Genomic DNA, 16,729 nt, shown 5'->3' on the forward strand with positions numbered 1-16,729 from the left:
AAGCCTAAAGCTAGCAACCAAGCTTATAAAGAAAAGACATCGTGTGAAGATCTTTGAATAAGGAGATCTTGTTTGGGTATTTTTTTTGTGAAGAGAGAATATTTTCCACCAAAAACGCACACTAAATTCAAAAAAAATAAATTTGATCGAGTTCTTAAAGAGAATTAATGACAATGCTTATAAGATTGAATTTTCTCTTGATGTTCGCACTTAGGATTTATCAATTTATCGTAACAATAATAATGATAACCCATGGACGAGTTCTTCCTTACTTACGTTTAACACTTAGGATTTATCAATTTATCATAACAATAATGATGATAACCGTGTTCTTTCTCACTTGAGAATGATGATGCAATGAGCATTAAATGCTACAAGTTTTAAGACATTAAATTTCAAATTCAATCGTATAAAATTTCAAGAAAATAATTCGTATCTTGAGATAATTATGAAATTTCAAAACTAATATGTATGATACCAAATTTAATATGTATTATGATTTATATTTAATTTTAGTAAATTATGACTCATTAATTAAATGATAAAGGGATTCTTATACTAAGAATCAATAAAATCTTATTAAGTTTTTATATTTTGAGGTAAAATTTTCTTTATCGTCCGTATCTCATCTCTCTCTCTCTCTCTCTCTACCTTCGTTGTTTCCCATCGACTGTGCTGACGGCTTCATTAATCAATAGATTCTGCCGATGTGAACTCTCCGTTGTAGCCGAGCTTTCTCTCTCAAGACCGCAGGCCAAAGGAACCGATCGTAGTGGTTTTTACGACGCTCACCAAACCTCTATTGGATTCCTGCGAAATCAGATTCCAACTACAGTTCTCATGCACACATCCTGCAAGCGTTGGTTTCAAAAGATCAAAGAACAAGTTGACGCCTTGGATTTGCAATTTACTGCTAATATGGAGGAGATAAGAACCAATAAATATGTGATTACATTCGGTGTTATTTCGGTGTAATTAATAGGGAGTCAGATAATCCACAAGAACCTGATGATGATTTCATTTTACGATCAGTAAACGGAACGATTAATTGTCTTGTGTGTTTTGCAATCCCAAATACACACGAGAGAGAGAGAGAGAGAGAGAGAGAGAGAGAGAGAGAGATTCGGATTCAGGTACTTTGGTAATTTTCTTCGTATCGAGTGGCATTGGTCAAGCAAAAGATGCGATCCAACGAGTGCCTTCGTGGCCGCTGTGTCTCGTCTGACCCACCAAAAAGGATCGATTTGTCTTCTTGTTGTCCTAAATATGGGGCCCGTATGGAATCTGGCGGGACCCGGTAATGAAGGCCTGGTGTTAAATTACATTTTTCCTGTATGGTATGTCGGCCGTGTCAGGGGTGCTGCACTCCGTTTCTCGCTCTTGTTTCTGACCACTGACATCGTCGCACGTAATAAATCGCATTAAAGAATAATACCACGGCACGGCTCTTTTATTCCCCGCGCCCTCTCGGATTGCGAGCTCTCCCCTTTCTCCCTTTCCACTCCTGCCTCCCATGTAACGATATTTCCGCCCTCAGTAACCCTGATTTCGACGAAGGAAGCGCAGCAAAGGTTCGATTTTTCCTCGAAACCCGCGACTCGACTCTGTAATTCGAACGTTTTTGCCTGCAATCTTCGTTCGGTTCGGGCCGAATTCCTCGTCGTCTTCGGTTCTTTGACCTTCGGAAGGATTTGGGATCTTTGTCGAAGATTCCGGCGGTACGTTGTCACGTTCTCCGAGATTGGTAAATGATCTTTGTTGTCGTAGATTATTTAGTTTTGGTTCGAATACGGAGGAGGAGAGCTCTAAATTGGGGTCTGACGACCCGGAAGAGTATAAGGGAAGTGAAACCCCAGAAAAGATGGCTTCTTTGGGTGAAATAAAGGTGGAGCTCAATGGAGAAATGGGCCATGAAGAGCCTCCTCGGTTCGTTTCCCCAATTGAGATAGGTGGTGGAGATCCAGCTCGGGAGGAGAAAGGGTGTGTTTCTCCAGCGGAAGATATTTCCTCTCCTGGGGCCGTGAAGGCAAACGAAGATCCACTCGCGCGATCACATTCGAATCCGGTGGGATCTCGTTCGGGTGAAGCGACCCAGGTGGTGCCGTCGAAGCCGGCCCCTTTGAGGGGTTATGGATTGAAGAGGAGGAGGAGAATTAGGAGGGATACGAACAAAGATGTAATAAGCAATGTTGATTCTGCTCAGATTCTGGGACGCAGGCTTTCACACGCGGAGCCGTCAAAGGCTCGTGATGATAACAAGCACATGAGCGATGGAGAGGGTGAAGGTAAAGGTTCAGCTGCTTCATTGGCGTCGATGAACATAGGAGGCACTCCTTTTCTTGTCGCCCCCACCTCATTAGATCCAGAGCTCGATTTCTTAGTCACGGCTTCTGGTTTCAGTATAGGCATAGACTCTGAGAATAGTGATGACCATAGTAGTAAGTCATCTACAGCTGCAAGTGCTCCAAGGCTGCCGTACGAAGCTATTGGTTTTGGGAGGGACAGAAGCAACACAAGGATTGGTGGTGGAAAAGGATCAGGGCATGCTGTCCAACAAAGAGGCCAACGGGCAAAAGGAGGCGGAATCAATACTGGTAAGAAATTTAGAGAAAATCGAGTTAAGAATGAGATGGAGAACTCCTACTCGAGCATTGAATCTGACTTGATGAGTTCAAATATGTCTTTTGTGCGTGTGGACAGCATGGGTAGTTATGGGAAGCAGAGTGAGAAATCTATCAACTTTGATGGTGAACAGAGTGATGATGCTAGGCTAAGTGGGGAAGTTAGATCAGGTTTCTACATTGAGAATGGGAAAGTTGGAGATTCATCAAGAGAAGATTTATATGCGCATCTGTCAGGGGAGGAGAATAATACTAAAAGTGAGAACAGCCAACCAGGGACAGATCTTGATTCCTTTCTTGAATCAATTGTTTCTCTCCAATCGATAAAAGAAGCACTTGAAAATGGTATGCTACTCTGTCCTTATAACAATGATCAGTATGGCTTTTTTCCCTTCTCCCTTTCCCAGCGACCTTTGTCGTAAAAATTTTAGAATAGTTTATTAAGTTTCTGTATCCTTTGGTCAAGAACTTTGATATTTCATGTTCTAAAAAAGATGTGCAATCTTTTGTGATCAAACATGATTCATTTAGCCTATTTAAAAGATATAGAGCTTATTCTGTTGAGTATTTTTTTTAATTTGTTTGTCATTGTGCCCTGGCAAATGTAACCATAAATTGATCATCAGCAACTGTTTAGGAAAATGTTGCTGAATTTGAGCCAATTTTAGATTAAAATGTTCTACAAGAAACAAGATAGATGTGCGAATATGTAGACTGTCATGAGACTTTGGTGCAGATCCTTCAAGAGACCTGCAAATAGGACGATCCTAGTTTAACCTTTGATGCGCAGAGTGATACAACTTAGCTTTCTTATATACTCAATAGAGTCATACAGGTTCTTTCTAATGGACTCATGTTTTATCAAAGATATATTAGCTTCACTTCATAGCCTTTAGTGTTGCTTTAGATCCACATCTTGTAATTTCTGATGACTATTGTTGGCCTTTATAGAAATTCCAGACTTATGCTATTGTTTTTTTGGCTGAAATCTCTCTTGATTATGAGTGAGTATCATGTTGTGAGCATCCAGGTTCTTTTGGGTCATAAGCAAGGGATTTAATTTGAGCTTTTTAAATACTTATTGATTACATGAATTTTTTTAATCTTTTTTTGTTCTTTTGCATCTTATCCTGTGGCTTGTAAATAGACGATCCAACAAATTTCAAATGAAATAAGATCAAAATGATCCACGGTTAGGATCTTAGCCATGTGTGTAGATTGTGATTCCAGTTGCCCCCATAGGCATCTCTTTTGCATGTGTTTGAGTAACAAATAGTGCAGATTTTCCCAGTTTGCATGGTGAAGTTGCATGGCAGGATTACTTGTATAAATGTTCTTTCCTTGCTTTTTTTCATAATAACTTGTAATTCATATTGAAGCAGTGAAACATTTACACAGTTATTGACTATCACCTAGGAATTTGGACAATACTGATGATGTATCAACTCATTTTTCTGGGATTTCATGTTGCTGAAATGTATATGTGGTCTGTTCTGATTTTGTCTTAGGACTCGGGTTCTGTAATTGTTTACATTTCTCGTTACAATTTGATATTCATGATTCAGAAGAAATATCCATTATGTCCCACATGATGGTGCCTAATGTGTTCTTTTTGTCTTTTTCCGAATTTTGATGTCGATGATAAAGTTATCTATTTTTATGGCATATCTACAGAAATCCAAAATATTGGGGGAATTGCAAAAGACACAATATCTGATGATTCTGACAACCAATATGAAGAAACAGAAGGGACTAGCTCCCCAAGTGTCGAAGCCAAATCTGCTGAACTGAACCAGAAGATAGGGCATCTGGAAGGCAAATTAGTTGAAGCAGTAACCAATGTCAATGCCAAGGAATCAAAAATACTTGAGCTTGAAGCGATCCTCAAGAAGAAGGAAAGAGAATGTACCAATCTTTCGTTCCTTCAAGAGAAGTGCAAGGTGATGGAGGTTGAGCTTTCAAACCTGCTCGAGAAGATTATAGAGGCAGAAATCGGGTACTTGGTCATGACAAGAACTACTCAAAGTTGGAGTGTTCTAGCAGAAGATCACATTTCTCTTCTTGAGGAGCAGAGATCTCCATCTGGGGATCCGTCAAAGATGATGCTTACGGTGAACAGTGCTGAAAACAAACCTATGATGTTAAGAAGAGGAGCGGAGGAACTAGATAAGGATATATCAGTGACCCAAGAGGTCTTGAGACTGCATGGTAGAGTATTGAAGTACTCTCTTTGTCTTTCTATCGAGACGGTGATACTGTGTATTGTCTTCGTCTTGTTCATCATGCAATTATTGCCGTCATATAACGGTGTCACTCCCACGTAATTTTAGAGGAAAAACCCTGTGTACCTTCCATGTGTTTTAGGATATTTCTGTGTATTTAGTTCTAAGGAAAGATGAATTTAATCATTTCCTGCCTAAAACTTTTTTGAACCCTTGAGTTAGGGATCTTCGTCTAAAGGAGTAGCATTTCTATATAATGTTTATAATGTCTGTCAATTGCATATTTTCATTGTATTTTTATTAAGCTTTTGGTGAGAAAGGCTCACAGTGTTTATAATGTTTATAATGTCTTTTGCTGCTTCAAGGTGATTATTATTATTTGGTCATGTTCATGACCCAAGTTTGGACAATAAAGCATTTCTTCTTCTTTAAATCAAAAGACTCATTGCATATTGGTGAGTTCATTTCTAAATTGCTTGTGTTTTTTAGTATTTTTATTTTGGTGCAACATTATTTAATTGGCTTATTTCTGAATCTGAGTGATAATCAATTTTCACTTTGAAATTCTCCATATATGTGTTCTGCTTGATATGGATATGAGAGGAAAGAGAAAACATAACGTCAAGATTTATTCTTATAATTATAATTATAATTATATTATATATATATATATATATATATATATAATGTAAAGGAATGAAAAGAAGAAGAAGAAAAACATGGTATAAGCAATTTTTTGCATTCGATAAAGAGAAGCAGTAGCACCCCACACCGATAAACACACCGTCATCACATCCCCATATACATATATGTATATGTATATATGATCCCGACAACAAGAAGACGTAGGTATATATATATATATGGGAAGAAGGTTCAACCAAAGAAATTGGGATCGTATCCATTGCTGGAGGTGGCAAGGATGTAGTAGGCGACGATGTGGCCGATGGATCCCCAAGCAAGCACGTCCACGATGTTGAACCCCACCGGATCGTTGGACTTGAGCAGCGCGGAGAACTCCTTCGCCCGGCTGTCGCCCGCCTCGAAGTGCGTCACGCCGTTCTGCTCCGGCAGGCCCTGCTTCGCCACGTTCTCGCGCTGGAAGTTGAAGAAGACGAACCTGCCCAGGAAGAGGGAGAGGCCGGTGCTGAGGCTGATGACCAGCGACGGGTTCAGCTCCGACCGGATCGAACCGGGTTTGCGGGCGCGGGCGCAGCGGGAAGGCTTGACGGCGACGGCCCGCGTCTGGGGCAGCTTGCAGGAGTCGGTCGGCTTGAGGGGTCGGAGGCCATGGAAGGAGGGGGTGAAGACAGTGGAAGCCATGGGGGAGTTTGGCAGGGAGTACTGTTTGTTCTCACTCTCCTCTCTCTCTCTCTCTCTCTCTCTCTTTTCTTTAGATAGACGATTGTGGTGGATAGCGTTGGCAGATATGACGATTGTGGTGGCAGTCGGGTGGGCTTGTGGTGGTGGCGGTGAGAGGTGTTGTGGGGCGGAGGATGGATGACAGGATTCGGCCGAGATGGCGTGGGTGGATGTGATTGGCTGATGGCGGATAACATTTGTAGATTAAATTCAGCGGATTTCTTTATCCTTCACTTTATATATATATATATATATATATATATATATATATATGTGGCGTTTCCGAGGGCAGTCGAGACGTCCAGTGTGGGACCCATCCAAGTTGGAATATTGACTCCGTGTTGCGGTCAGACTTCAAGTTGAGATTGTTGAACGGCTTGCTAACTAATCGATGGTATCGGATTGCGGCATGTCGACGAAGAGCAGTTCAACTACAATTCTTGCTGCATTTGCTGTTTAGATTCAACTGATCTGCCACAGACCAAAACACTACTGAATGATTCAATATGTTGACTATTACGATGCGATCAACCTGCAAAGTGCGCGTTAACAACTACGCAATTAACAAGTACGCAAAATCCAATCTAATCACTTTTATACTGAATCAAAGATATCCAATATCAAAGTCCAAAAACCCGAGATTAAATTAAGGACAAAACACAAAAAGGAGCGCTATTACTCCGATTCAACGTTGCTTTCAACCTCGAGAAAAAGTAGCTGTTGCCTTCACTGCTACATGTAGTAATTTAGCTTTCAATGATCCACATATCTTAGACATGAGCAGAGCCTTTTTATGTGCTCCTGTGAGAGAGCAGAGCTTGACATTTTGTGCAATGCTTTTACACCAGATAAGTCTAGTTGTGCCGCCAAGGACACAATTCAAATGAATAGTGAATACTGTAGTAACTTTAGGTCTAATAGATAGTAGTCAGAGAAAACCTTTAGGCGTCGATCCCTCGTCAGTATACCATAATCCAAACTCGTTCTTCAAGCAATGCGCCAGTTGGTAAGACTTGTCATCATATAGTTTGACGATGCTGATGATGGAATGGTTGGATGAAGACAATGGAACTCCACCGGGCAGTAACTGAGCCAGGATCAAGCATCAAACTGCAGCGTTACATATAAATTCCGTTACTGCATCCAACAAACAGAACTGGTGGACAAGCTCAAGATAAAGAAGAAAAAAGAAGAAAAGAAAACAGTAAACGGGAAATGACACATGTATTATCTATGAATTTTGCTCTTTGCTTGTTCTTTTTGCTTCTTTTACTGGACCCTCTAGTGTCTGGCTTGGCATGCCAAACAATCAGCTCATAAGAGTTCTGTGCAGTTCGATCATCATTCCTTCCCCTTCTTTTACTCTTTCTTCTCGAGAAAAAAACAAAAAAGATGTATGGAAGGAATTATGTCCTTTTGGTTTCAATCAGAACATCAGAAGTGTAAAGTTACTGTGTCACAAGGTATCAACAAAATTTTCTTCTCTGCACCAAAAAAAAACATGAAACCAAAGCCAGTCAGGATTAGTGTATAAATACATAGTAAATCATAATTGCAAGTTTAAAACGGAAGTAACAGAGCGATATGGAAAAAAAAAATCCTATATATAGGAGCCATGATTAATTGACTAAAGACAGATTATCCACAAAGGGATCTTACATCCTACTAAGGTAAGGCAGACTGACTATTTGACAAATTTAAAAGTCTGAAGAATTGTTTGATGCAAGGTCAATGTCTGCAAAAGCAGAATAAAATAAATCAAACTCATTACTTGAAATGAATTTCACCCATTTATTTTTCCATCTAAAACATATAAACTGAGACAATAAATATATAAAAAAAAACGAAAAACAAAAGCCTGCTTTTGGCAGATAACAAACAGGAAAAGTAAGCCCACCAAGTAGCTAATGTAGTTAAAGTTGTGTTGCAACTGACCATCTATAATATGATAATGGTGTTTCTCAACTTACCCTAACACTGGTGTCATTTAGAGATTCTAAAGTTGCTTCGATCTCCAATTGCTTCATCACAGTTGATTGCAGTACCTAAATGGAGAAATTGAGATCAGATTAACCCGACCAAGATATAACAAACAAATTACAAAGAAAATTTATGAGAAAGACAAATAGAAACAAGATACATATTAAACAGTAAGAGAGATGGAAGGACTGAGCAGGACCAAGGATATCTCACATTATAGGCCAGCCGTAAATATATCCAGGTTGCAGACTCATGGATAATATTTAGAAAACTAGAAACGTTTACATATTTGACAGAAAAACAACAAAATTAACAAATATAAAAGAAAATGATTTGTTCATTTATTATCCTCTATAAGATCGAAGGACTTCTGTATCCAAAAAAGTGAGACATTTGACCACACCAAAATGAAACTTTGATGGAATGGCTGTTTCAAATAATTGCAGAAGTTAACGTGCAAAATGCTTGGATTTGGTAAGATATTAAAACTCAAATTTCCATATTTGAAAAACTAAGATATGAAACATCATCTCAAATAAAAGAGAAGACTGTGCCGAAAAACAAGAAAAAGAGAAGATAGGACTTACTTTATTTGTCTTGTGAAGATCAAACTCAACATTTTTTATCCTGTTCATTGAATCCAGGATTGCATGTTCTTTCTCTTGTGGAATCTCTGCAGGTTTGCGGCTAAGTTCATTCAATATCAACTCAAGCTTCTCGAGGCGTTCTATGTAAGGAGTGACTTTATCTTCCTTGACAGCTTCACTCACTGTATGGTTATCAGGTATCAGGCTCGACACATCTGATGGATGAACATTCTCCAATCTCCTTTCTGGTCTCCTTCGAAAAATTCGAAGGAAGGATAACACTTTTACCAACAGCTTCATCAATGCTCTAGAAATATATTGTAGTTTTCCTTCTTCGGCATCATCCTTGATAGTATTGTGTCTATCAGTTGACAAGCCACCTGGAAGTATGAAAAATAAACATAAATTTTCCAAATTATCAATATTATGTAGGTCAACTTTAACAAAAGCAAAAAACAAGGACACTTAGTTAACATAAAGATACATTGCCAATAGAACTCACGAATTTGCTTTTTATGACCAAATAGGGTTACTATTTTTGGTAAAGAGGGTGATTTTGTTGAAATAAAAATGTTGCAGATGAATAGAATAAAGAATGAATTGATAATACCTAGGGAATTTGATGTTCCAGTGGCAAAAGCACAGCCATCATCTTTTATTTCAGTGGATGACTTCAAAGCAGATCCTGCTCCTTTTCCACCAGATTCTACAGGCTTAAAAACTGACACCAAATGTTCATCACGGCTGAAGTAGTAACCTGTTGAATCTGCAGCTCTAACCTGTGAAGATAATGACAAACAAGGAAATTCACTAAGTTTTTTTAGTAATTATTACATCAATTGAAGAGCTTAAAAATGAGAAACCACATAGTACACTCAAGAAATGCACAAAGCAGATAGAAGGACAAAGTGACTGAATATTAGTGAATGATTGAACATGAGCTGAAAATGATTATGGCTAAGCAGTGCAGGAGCTAGATAAAATGGTTAATTTTGAGTATATTTTATGAGAGAAAGTTTGTGACATAGACCAGGTAACATAAAAAAATATTATGATATGTGAATGTCTAAGATATATACAACTTAAGTTGGTTCCATTCATCTGTAACCTGTTTACACATCAGACTTTTACGTGCATCACATGGACAAATTTGGCCAGCAAAATAAATAGCAATGTCAAGTGATACTATTCAAACATGTCATCGTGCTCGTGATAAAAATAAACTAAAACATAATGATCTTCGGGAGAAAATATCCATTGAACCAGACTTTGGAGAAGAATAATAGGCCGGAAATATGAATAAGTTATGCAGTGATCTGGGAAAGGATTACACATAAGTACTTCTTAAATTCCCTAAAGTGATGAACCAATTGAAAAATTGAATGAAATCTTATCTTTGCAGAAGATATAGTTAAGAAGTTTTCACAAACAAATAATGTATAAATAGGCAAAGGAAAAAAATGATAATCTTTGACAAATTTTTGACAGGAATATTCAGAATATGCATCTGCCTTTGGTCTCCTTCACTGAGGAAACATCAACTTAGAAGAATCTTTCAAAATGAACAATGATGCTTTCTTTAAATATAATTAATCTAAATAAGATGAAAATGAAATCCTTATTATATTCCTTGCTGAAGTACCATTTTTTTTCTGTGCAATTAATTATCTTCCGAGTATGAATTATCATGCTTACCATAATATCATGAAGCATTTCCAACACAGATGGAGCTGGTAATTGAAAAATCTTAATAGTTAATACTGACTATTTATTTAGCAGATACATCAAACTCACTTCTTCATTAACTGGGGCTAAATGAGTATATTCAGCAGTGCTAAATATGACAGGAGAACCTAGATCGTCAGCATCAGATCCTGATTCGGCAGTTGACGTATCGCTGTTTCTTCTCTGCAATTCATAGATATGAAGTCAATATAGCAATAAGGGGTGGTAGATCATCTACAAAGTCAACTACATTTAATTATTAGCAATTCAGCATCCTGCCTTTAACTGATGTCGCATACGATAAGAGGCATTGGCCTGTTCTCCATCAGATACATGTCTGATTTCCCTAATACATGCTGCTCCAACACTATTTACAATCTACAGAAAAAAGAAGGGTCATAGATCTCTCAGTTGATCAAAACAGTTGTATTACCATGGCAGAGTTTCACCATAAATAAAATGTGATATCACATCAATAATGACGATGAGATTCTTACCTTCATTATAACTGGGTCATTCCATGGTCCTTTATTAGATCTGAGGCACCCTCCTTCACCGTAGCAAGTACATGAACCACCTAGGAATTCTGGCAATTGGCTGGAAGTAAAAAAGAAAAACACAATTAATCTGCTAAGCAAACCCCAAGAGCATGAAATGACCCACCAACCTGGAGTCGATTGCTTCAAGAAGTTTACACTGGTACCTTGTGCCTAGTACCTGTACATGGCATCAACTATACCTATCATTCAGAACAGAAGCAGAAAGACAAAGTAAATGACATAATTCTTCAAAAGAATTGAGCCTACATGTATCTTTGAAGTTGTTTTGGGATCAAGAAATCCTTTTACAGTATTCCAGAGAAGCTTAAAACCATGGCCAGCATTAACTATGAACATTTGGTGTAGCGTCTGCACAAAATTAAACAATTTAAGACCTTCCTCCAATATTAAGTGCTACATAAGACAAATATCTTACATAAATTTACCTCGGGATAGTAGTCGCCATCTATCTTATGCATGTTAAGCAAGAGATCCCTTGCTGTCTTGCTGAAATTCTTCAAGCCCTATAATCCACAGTGGTGAATAACAGGTTCAGAATATGCTAACACCAAGATCACAAGAAGCAACTCAATTGATGGTTGGAGGTAGAGTAATGCAGAGGTGGGCAATACATGTAATTTTACTACAGAACTAGCCATATCTTTTCTTCATTGCAATTAAACATAAGAATGATATAGGAACAGAAGCTAACATTTGAGATCCAAAATATCCAAGATTGCATCTCATTGAGCTGGAATAATTAATACCAAAATATTATAACAGTGGTAAATACTCGATAAAGTTTCGAGCCTATGATAACTCTATTTGGGTGTCAACAATAAAATATCTACTTGACTCACATTTACATAAAGTACTGTTGAGAACAATAAATTTGACATAGCATCTTTATCCATTGCCTCATGATAGCATCTATAAACGGTGAGAGTTTAATTTAATGGATTGTTGGATATAGAATATGTTTCTCATATATGGAAAAACATTTTACTCTAAAATTAAAGATGAGACATTTTATTTAACATCAATGATTATCTGTGTTCATTGACTCCAATTTCTTAATGCTCTTTTGCACTTGTTAACATCTCATTTCAAGTCCTAGTGAGAGCAATTAAAGGTACCACATGCTATCTTTCATAAAACATCACATGGAACATGTAATGGTCTATATGTAACCTCATTTTTTGAAGTTTGTTTTCATCATATTCTCCAGCATCTTCTAATAAAACTATAAGAAGTGACAAATGGGGGCATAAATGCTACATCATTCTGGACAGAGCCTATGTTACGGCAGGTTAAGACCATGCAATATATTATTTGAAACATGTGCACTTCTATCTACAGCACAATAAAGAAACCTTGTGGGAAGGAATGCAAGCGACATACCACACCATGTACATCTAGTATTGTTGTCGCTGAACCAATATGCCTTTTGGCAGCAATAGAGCATGCAGGAAATTTCTCATGCAGGGCTCTCTCAAACTCTTGCACATGATATTTTAAGTAGCGATCTATTGTAGTTATGTGCATAAGCTTATTGGGCTCAACTTTCCCAAGTCTCTCAATGTACACAGGCCTTCCCTCCTTATCAACTCCATGGTAACCCTGAGGATAATAGTGCAAAACCTCCTCCAGCTCTTCAAACTCAAAGTCCTACAGTTGAACAAAATTTAGTATCTCTATCAGATTGCATTCATAAGAAAATTAACTCTTTGAATATACTCATGATTTAAGGTGAACTAATACACATGTGATGAGTCATGCCTGACGTCCATCTCATGCAATGGAAACAATAAAATGAAATAAAAGTTTAATATGATAAGATTATGGTTGCATTTGAAGTTACATGCTAGGTTTGGTTTTTTTATGAGCATGTCATTGATTACATTTTGTTGCACACAACTTATATAGGAAACTGGTGCATTTGGTGGAGGATTTCTTGTGGATGGATTTCTTCAGGCCTTCTTATATCCTACTAACCAATAGACAATTACACTAAATGGCTCAATCAAATATCTATGTGTTTCTTTATTTTCTAAAGAGAGGAGGAGGGATCTAAAATCTGTTATCCCATATTTCAGAGACAAAATGATCAAGCTTAACTTTTCAGGGTTTTGAGGATCATAAGATGACTAGAATAGAAAATTTTAGGGACTAAAATGTTACTGATACAAAGTGTAAAGAAATACTAAAGAGCTGCTGGTGATGAATTACATGGGATTATGTCACACTCTTTTGATTTTCATGTATAATACTTGGGGCATGTAAAACTGCTGCTTGGTCTGTGAAGGTAACCTTACCTCCAGAATCAAGTCTGTTCCAAATTCTTCTCTCCATCGAAGCATCTCAGCCCACATTTGGATTGTTTTCTCAAAGTCGAACCTCCTAGCTTTGAGGAATCTGCATGAAATAAACAAAAGACATACCCACAATGTTCTAAAATAAGCATATCATACATAAAATTCCACATTTTACAAATATGTCATAGTTAAAAGTTAAAACTGCAAACAAGGGGGGAAAAGAAAAAGACCACACATTAAGTGATCAAACTATTGGAAACAGAGCTCCTAACCTGAGTATCGTATGATAATCATCATGTTTATCAGGCAATAGTTCCTTGGCAATGAGTTCTTGCCGGAATGCATGAACTGCTTGCTCCTCCTCAGCATCTCTCACATCCTCAATTGAAAATGAAGGAACCCTGAAATCAACTTTCCTCTTACCTCGCTTCTTCAGAGAATGAGAGAATTTAGTGGAAGCATGCAATGCTTTCTTCCTAAGAGACGCAATTCTTGTTCTTCTGCGCTCATCCTCGTAGTTCTCCACATCAGGCCTTGTTTCTTTTCTTTCATCGTAAGTAAAAGATCCCTCAGAACATTCTGCAAGGAAGAACATTGTACAAGTTGAGAAGCAGGAAAACTAATCATTTCCATGTATTCATTTGAGATTTCTGAAGGCCAAACAAACCACCTACCTTTCATTTTCTCAAAAGTCATAAGAGGAACCTTTTTCTCAAAACTCGGCCTTCATATGTGTTTAACTGCAACTGATACCTACAAATGAGAATCGAAGGTCCATACGCTGCTGTTATATTAACAAAAAATTCAAGAAAAGAGAAAATGAAATCGGACAGAGAAGGGAAACAAGAAAGAAAAGCATGATACTCTTCGATCATGAAAACTTTTAGAACTGATAAATACTATAAAATACAACAAAAAAGAACCGAGATGTCATCTTTCTAACGCTCTTATCGTTCCAACTCAAGACAACACAGCGCACGATAGATCCACAACAAATCTAGAGATGAATCGATCGGTAAAAGGAAGACAGAGCATCAGTTACCTCGGGGAGAGCTCCAACATCGCCGAGATCCAGCCGCAAGGAAACCGGAGTGTCTACCGAAACAAGTTTCCCGGCACCTGCATTTGTTCAGAGGTCATTGAAGTCGACGAATTAAATCCCCTTCTCAGACCGACACCCGCCATAAATATCCGTTAGCCCCATTCAAGATCCAATTAAACCCAAAAGCGATTCTCTTAAAGCCAATCTGACGAAACCACTCGATTACCCAATCCAAAATCCAGGAGAAGAGAACCCTTCCCACTCCCCACTTGCTGATCCGAACACCCCAGAACCAATCGACACAATCCAAGATCTCGATTTACCATGACAAACCAGCTATTGATCTTTACCTCTTTAAGGCCTCCCGACGCGGCAGCAAAAACCGAGATCTGAGATCCCACCGCAGAGCGAATCACATAAATCACAACAACAAAAATCGCAGCAGGCTTTTGGCGTCGGGCAGAGAGGAATTAGTTAGGATGAGTTTAAATCGCCGATCCGTTTTGTTAGCACTTGCCTATAAAAACGGGCGCATAGGAAATCCCCATGCGGTAAATGTATACCTAAAGATAAATGATCTTCTGTTTTACATGCACTTGGTCAAACACTCGCTCAGCCGAACACCCCCATTCCATGGATGCCACGACGACGTGGATTCCAATATCATCCCTGTCGGGTAAACATCATCGCTCGTTTCGACTGTGAGCTCCATAAATGCTCCGAGTGACATCTAAGTCACCGGAGGCCGCCAATGGATGGATCGGATTCCGATAAAATTAGAAATTCTCTCCGATGAATTCTGCGGTGGTTAGCCCAGTGGACACGAAAAGAACACATCTTTGTACCTGAATTGGGCAAGAAGCTGCCATGAAAGGGAAGTACTGATGCATAAAGGCTGTTCGATTAAGCCAGCATGGGTGAGGTGATGATTCTTTCTTTCTACCTAAATCGACCAAAAGCTGCTTTGGTAAGGGGAAAGTGAGGTGACGAAATCAATTTGTGGTTGGTTTCTTTTGCCTTTGGAGCTTCACGGTGATGATGAGTTAATATGTTTTATACTATAAGATATTCTTGCAGCAGACAGTGGTGTAATGGGGAAAGCAGAAAGCATGATTTCGATGCATGAGGCTCCTGTCCCTACATGAGCTGCAGAGGTTGAAATGTCTATCAGATGATCCCCGACGAAGAGATTAGAATATTACTATCGAGGAAGATTGAGCTTCATTGTGTCTCTCCGTCAGCATCACTGTTTACTTGCATGCTTCAAGACCAAAGTGAACATGTTAAGGTTGAATCGATCCGCAAATTGCGGGATGTATTGATGCAAGCCACCCCCTTCACAATCATAATTCCAAACGCATTCTTGTCCTTCTTCCACAAATGCCATGCATCTCATGACCACATCAGGGAGTGAGGAATTGTACTTTCATCTTCGGGGTTACTACTACAGCAATGGAAATCGTTGTTACTTTGGCTTGTGTGGATGGATTCCGATCGTCGGATGTGTGGTGCCCGCCGATGCTACGGCTCTGCACAGAGATTCCTATCGACAACCAAATAATAATAGAGTTGCAACGGAGGAGTACTGAGAATGTCAGCAGCGGTGCTGGAATAATGTGACTGGAAGATGAGGCTGTCAATGAGATAGAGACGACGCCATCCCACGCTCCCGGACCAGTCGAGTATTAGGGGATCCACTGGACTCTTCTCTGTGTAGGAACCACTTTGCAGGGTTTGGCATTTGCATTTGTCTTCCGCAAGCTCACAGGAGCAGCCAAGAAGGTGCTGTTCCTGATCTAGATCACGAACCCTGACGGCGACACTGATGAGACCACTCATGAGCAAATTATTGGAGCATTCAAAGTTGGAGTCTGAGGATTTCCCGGTCTCATCAGCTTCTGCCACAATGCCTTTTGCAGTCCTCAAGTAAATCCAATTAATGTAGCGTGTGTTCCTTGAATTTCTCTCCGGTTTCACTGCCTATTCGCAGTCTTAACCACTGGTTTTAGGGAGGAGGATAAGACATGCAAAGCGTGTCGGCCTTGCTTGACTTTGTCATGTTCCTGATGAGAAGTTTTCCTTGTACGCATCACCCATTCTGCCACTCCGAGAACTTGACCGAGACAACGCAAAAATTCTCTTCACATGCTTCTTCTGTCAAAGCTCGACTGAGAAAAAGCAGACTCGGAGCAAAATATTCTTCAGAGTTTGGCAAAAGATACCCACATGACATGCAAAAGAACACTGGTACTCTTTGTCTGATTTCTTGCTCATGTGCAGTGAGTCACAAAAGTTCCTAAAAGGAATGCAACATTGCAAAGAAATTCCTATCTTCC

The 16,729-nt window shown here is 38.9% G+C and overlaps 3 protein-coding genes across 7 annotated transcripts; 1 reads left to right on the forward strand and 2 right to left on the reverse strand.

Moving 5' to 3' along the window:
* The first annotated feature begins 1,462 nt into the window (after positions 1-1,462).
* LOC135632896 (WPP domain-interacting protein 1-like) lies at positions 1,463-5,029 on the forward strand. Its single transcript, XM_065141750.1, has 2 exons — positions 1,463-2,966; positions 4,296-5,029. Exons 1-2 carry the CDS (start codon positions 1,862-1,864, stop codon positions 4,943-4,945), a joined length of 1,755 nt encoding a protein of 584 aa, XP_064997822.1. The 5' UTR covers positions 1,463-1,861; the 3' UTR covers positions 4,946-5,029.
* Positions 5,030-5,563: 534 nt separating this feature from the next.
* LOC103976967 (photosystem I reaction center subunit V, chloroplastic) lies at positions 5,564-6,288 on the reverse strand. The gene has a single exon (XM_009392340.3). It carries the CDS (start codon positions 6,164-6,166, stop codon positions 5,720-5,722), a length of 447 nt encoding a protein of 148 aa, XP_009390615.2. The 5' UTR covers positions 6,167-6,288; the 3' UTR covers positions 5,564-5,719.
* A 620-nt stretch (positions 6,289-6,908) lies between these two features.
* On the reverse strand, positions 6,909-14,901 carry LOC103976966 (phosphatidylinositol/phosphatidylcholine transfer protein SFH13). Of its 5 annotated transcripts, none has more exons than XM_018824069.2 (17): positions 14,744-14,901; positions 14,394-14,470; positions 14,026-14,104; positions 13,624-13,930; positions 13,352-13,451; positions 12,438-12,704; positions 11,483-11,560; positions 11,304-11,405; positions 11,165-11,214; positions 10,995-11,094; positions 10,777-10,875; positions 10,567-10,680; positions 9,383-9,551; positions 8,773-9,152; positions 8,176-8,250; positions 7,865-7,940; positions 7,549-7,689 (listed from the first exon to the last, which is right to left on the reverse strand). In XM_018824069.2, the coding sequence occupies exons 3-16, from the start codon at positions 14,045-14,047 to the stop codon at positions 7,890-7,892; spliced, it is 1,914 nt and encodes a 637-aa protein (XP_018679614.2). In that variant the 5' UTR covers positions 14,048-14,104; positions 14,394-14,470; positions 14,744-14,901; the 3' UTR covers positions 7,549-7,689; positions 7,865-7,889. The 5 variants fall into 5 exon arrangements, with proteins under 5 accessions (XP_009390614.2, XP_018679614.2, XP_009390610.2 ...); XM_009392335.3 differs by having other exon boundaries at positions 14,026-14,132; XM_009392338.3 differs by having other exon boundaries at positions 14,026-14,135.
* Between the last annotated feature and the right edge of the window lie 1,828 nt (positions 14,902-16,729).

The sequence above is a fragment of the Musa acuminata genome, chromosome BXJ3-3, assembly GCF_036884655.1.
Source record: "Musa acuminata AAA Group cultivar baxijiao chromosome BXJ3-3, Cavendish_Baxijiao_AAA, whole genome shotgun sequence".
Classification (NCBI taxonomy): Eukaryota; Viridiplantae; Streptophyta; class Magnoliopsida; order Zingiberales; family Musaceae; genus Musa; species Musa acuminata.

Bases quoted from the DNA above. Each gene is read 5' to 3' on its own strand.
- LOC103976967 (XM_009392340.3), bottom strand. From the start codon at position 6,166: ATGGCTTCCACTGTCTTCACCCCCTCCTTCCATGGCCTCCGACCCCTC.
- LOC135632896 (XM_065141750.1), top strand. From the start codon at position 1,862: ATGGCTTCTTTGGGTGAAATAAAGGTGGAGCTCAATGGAGAAATGGGC. The intron at 2,967-4,295 runs GTATGCTACTCT...GCATATCTACAG, and splicing joins AAAAGAAGCACTTGAAAATG to AAATCCAAAATATTGGGGGA.
- LOC103976966 (XM_018824069.2), bottom strand. From the start codon at position 14,047: ATGACTTTTGAGAAAATGAAAG. The intron at 10,876-10,994 runs GTAAGAATCTCA...TTTTTTCTGTAG, and splicing joins ATGACCCAGTTATAATGAAG to ATTGTAAATAGTGTTGGAGC. The intron at 9,552-10,566 runs GTGAGTTTGATG...TTATCTTCACAG, and splicing joins TAGCCCCAGTTAATGAAGAA to GTTAGAGCTGCAGATTCAAC.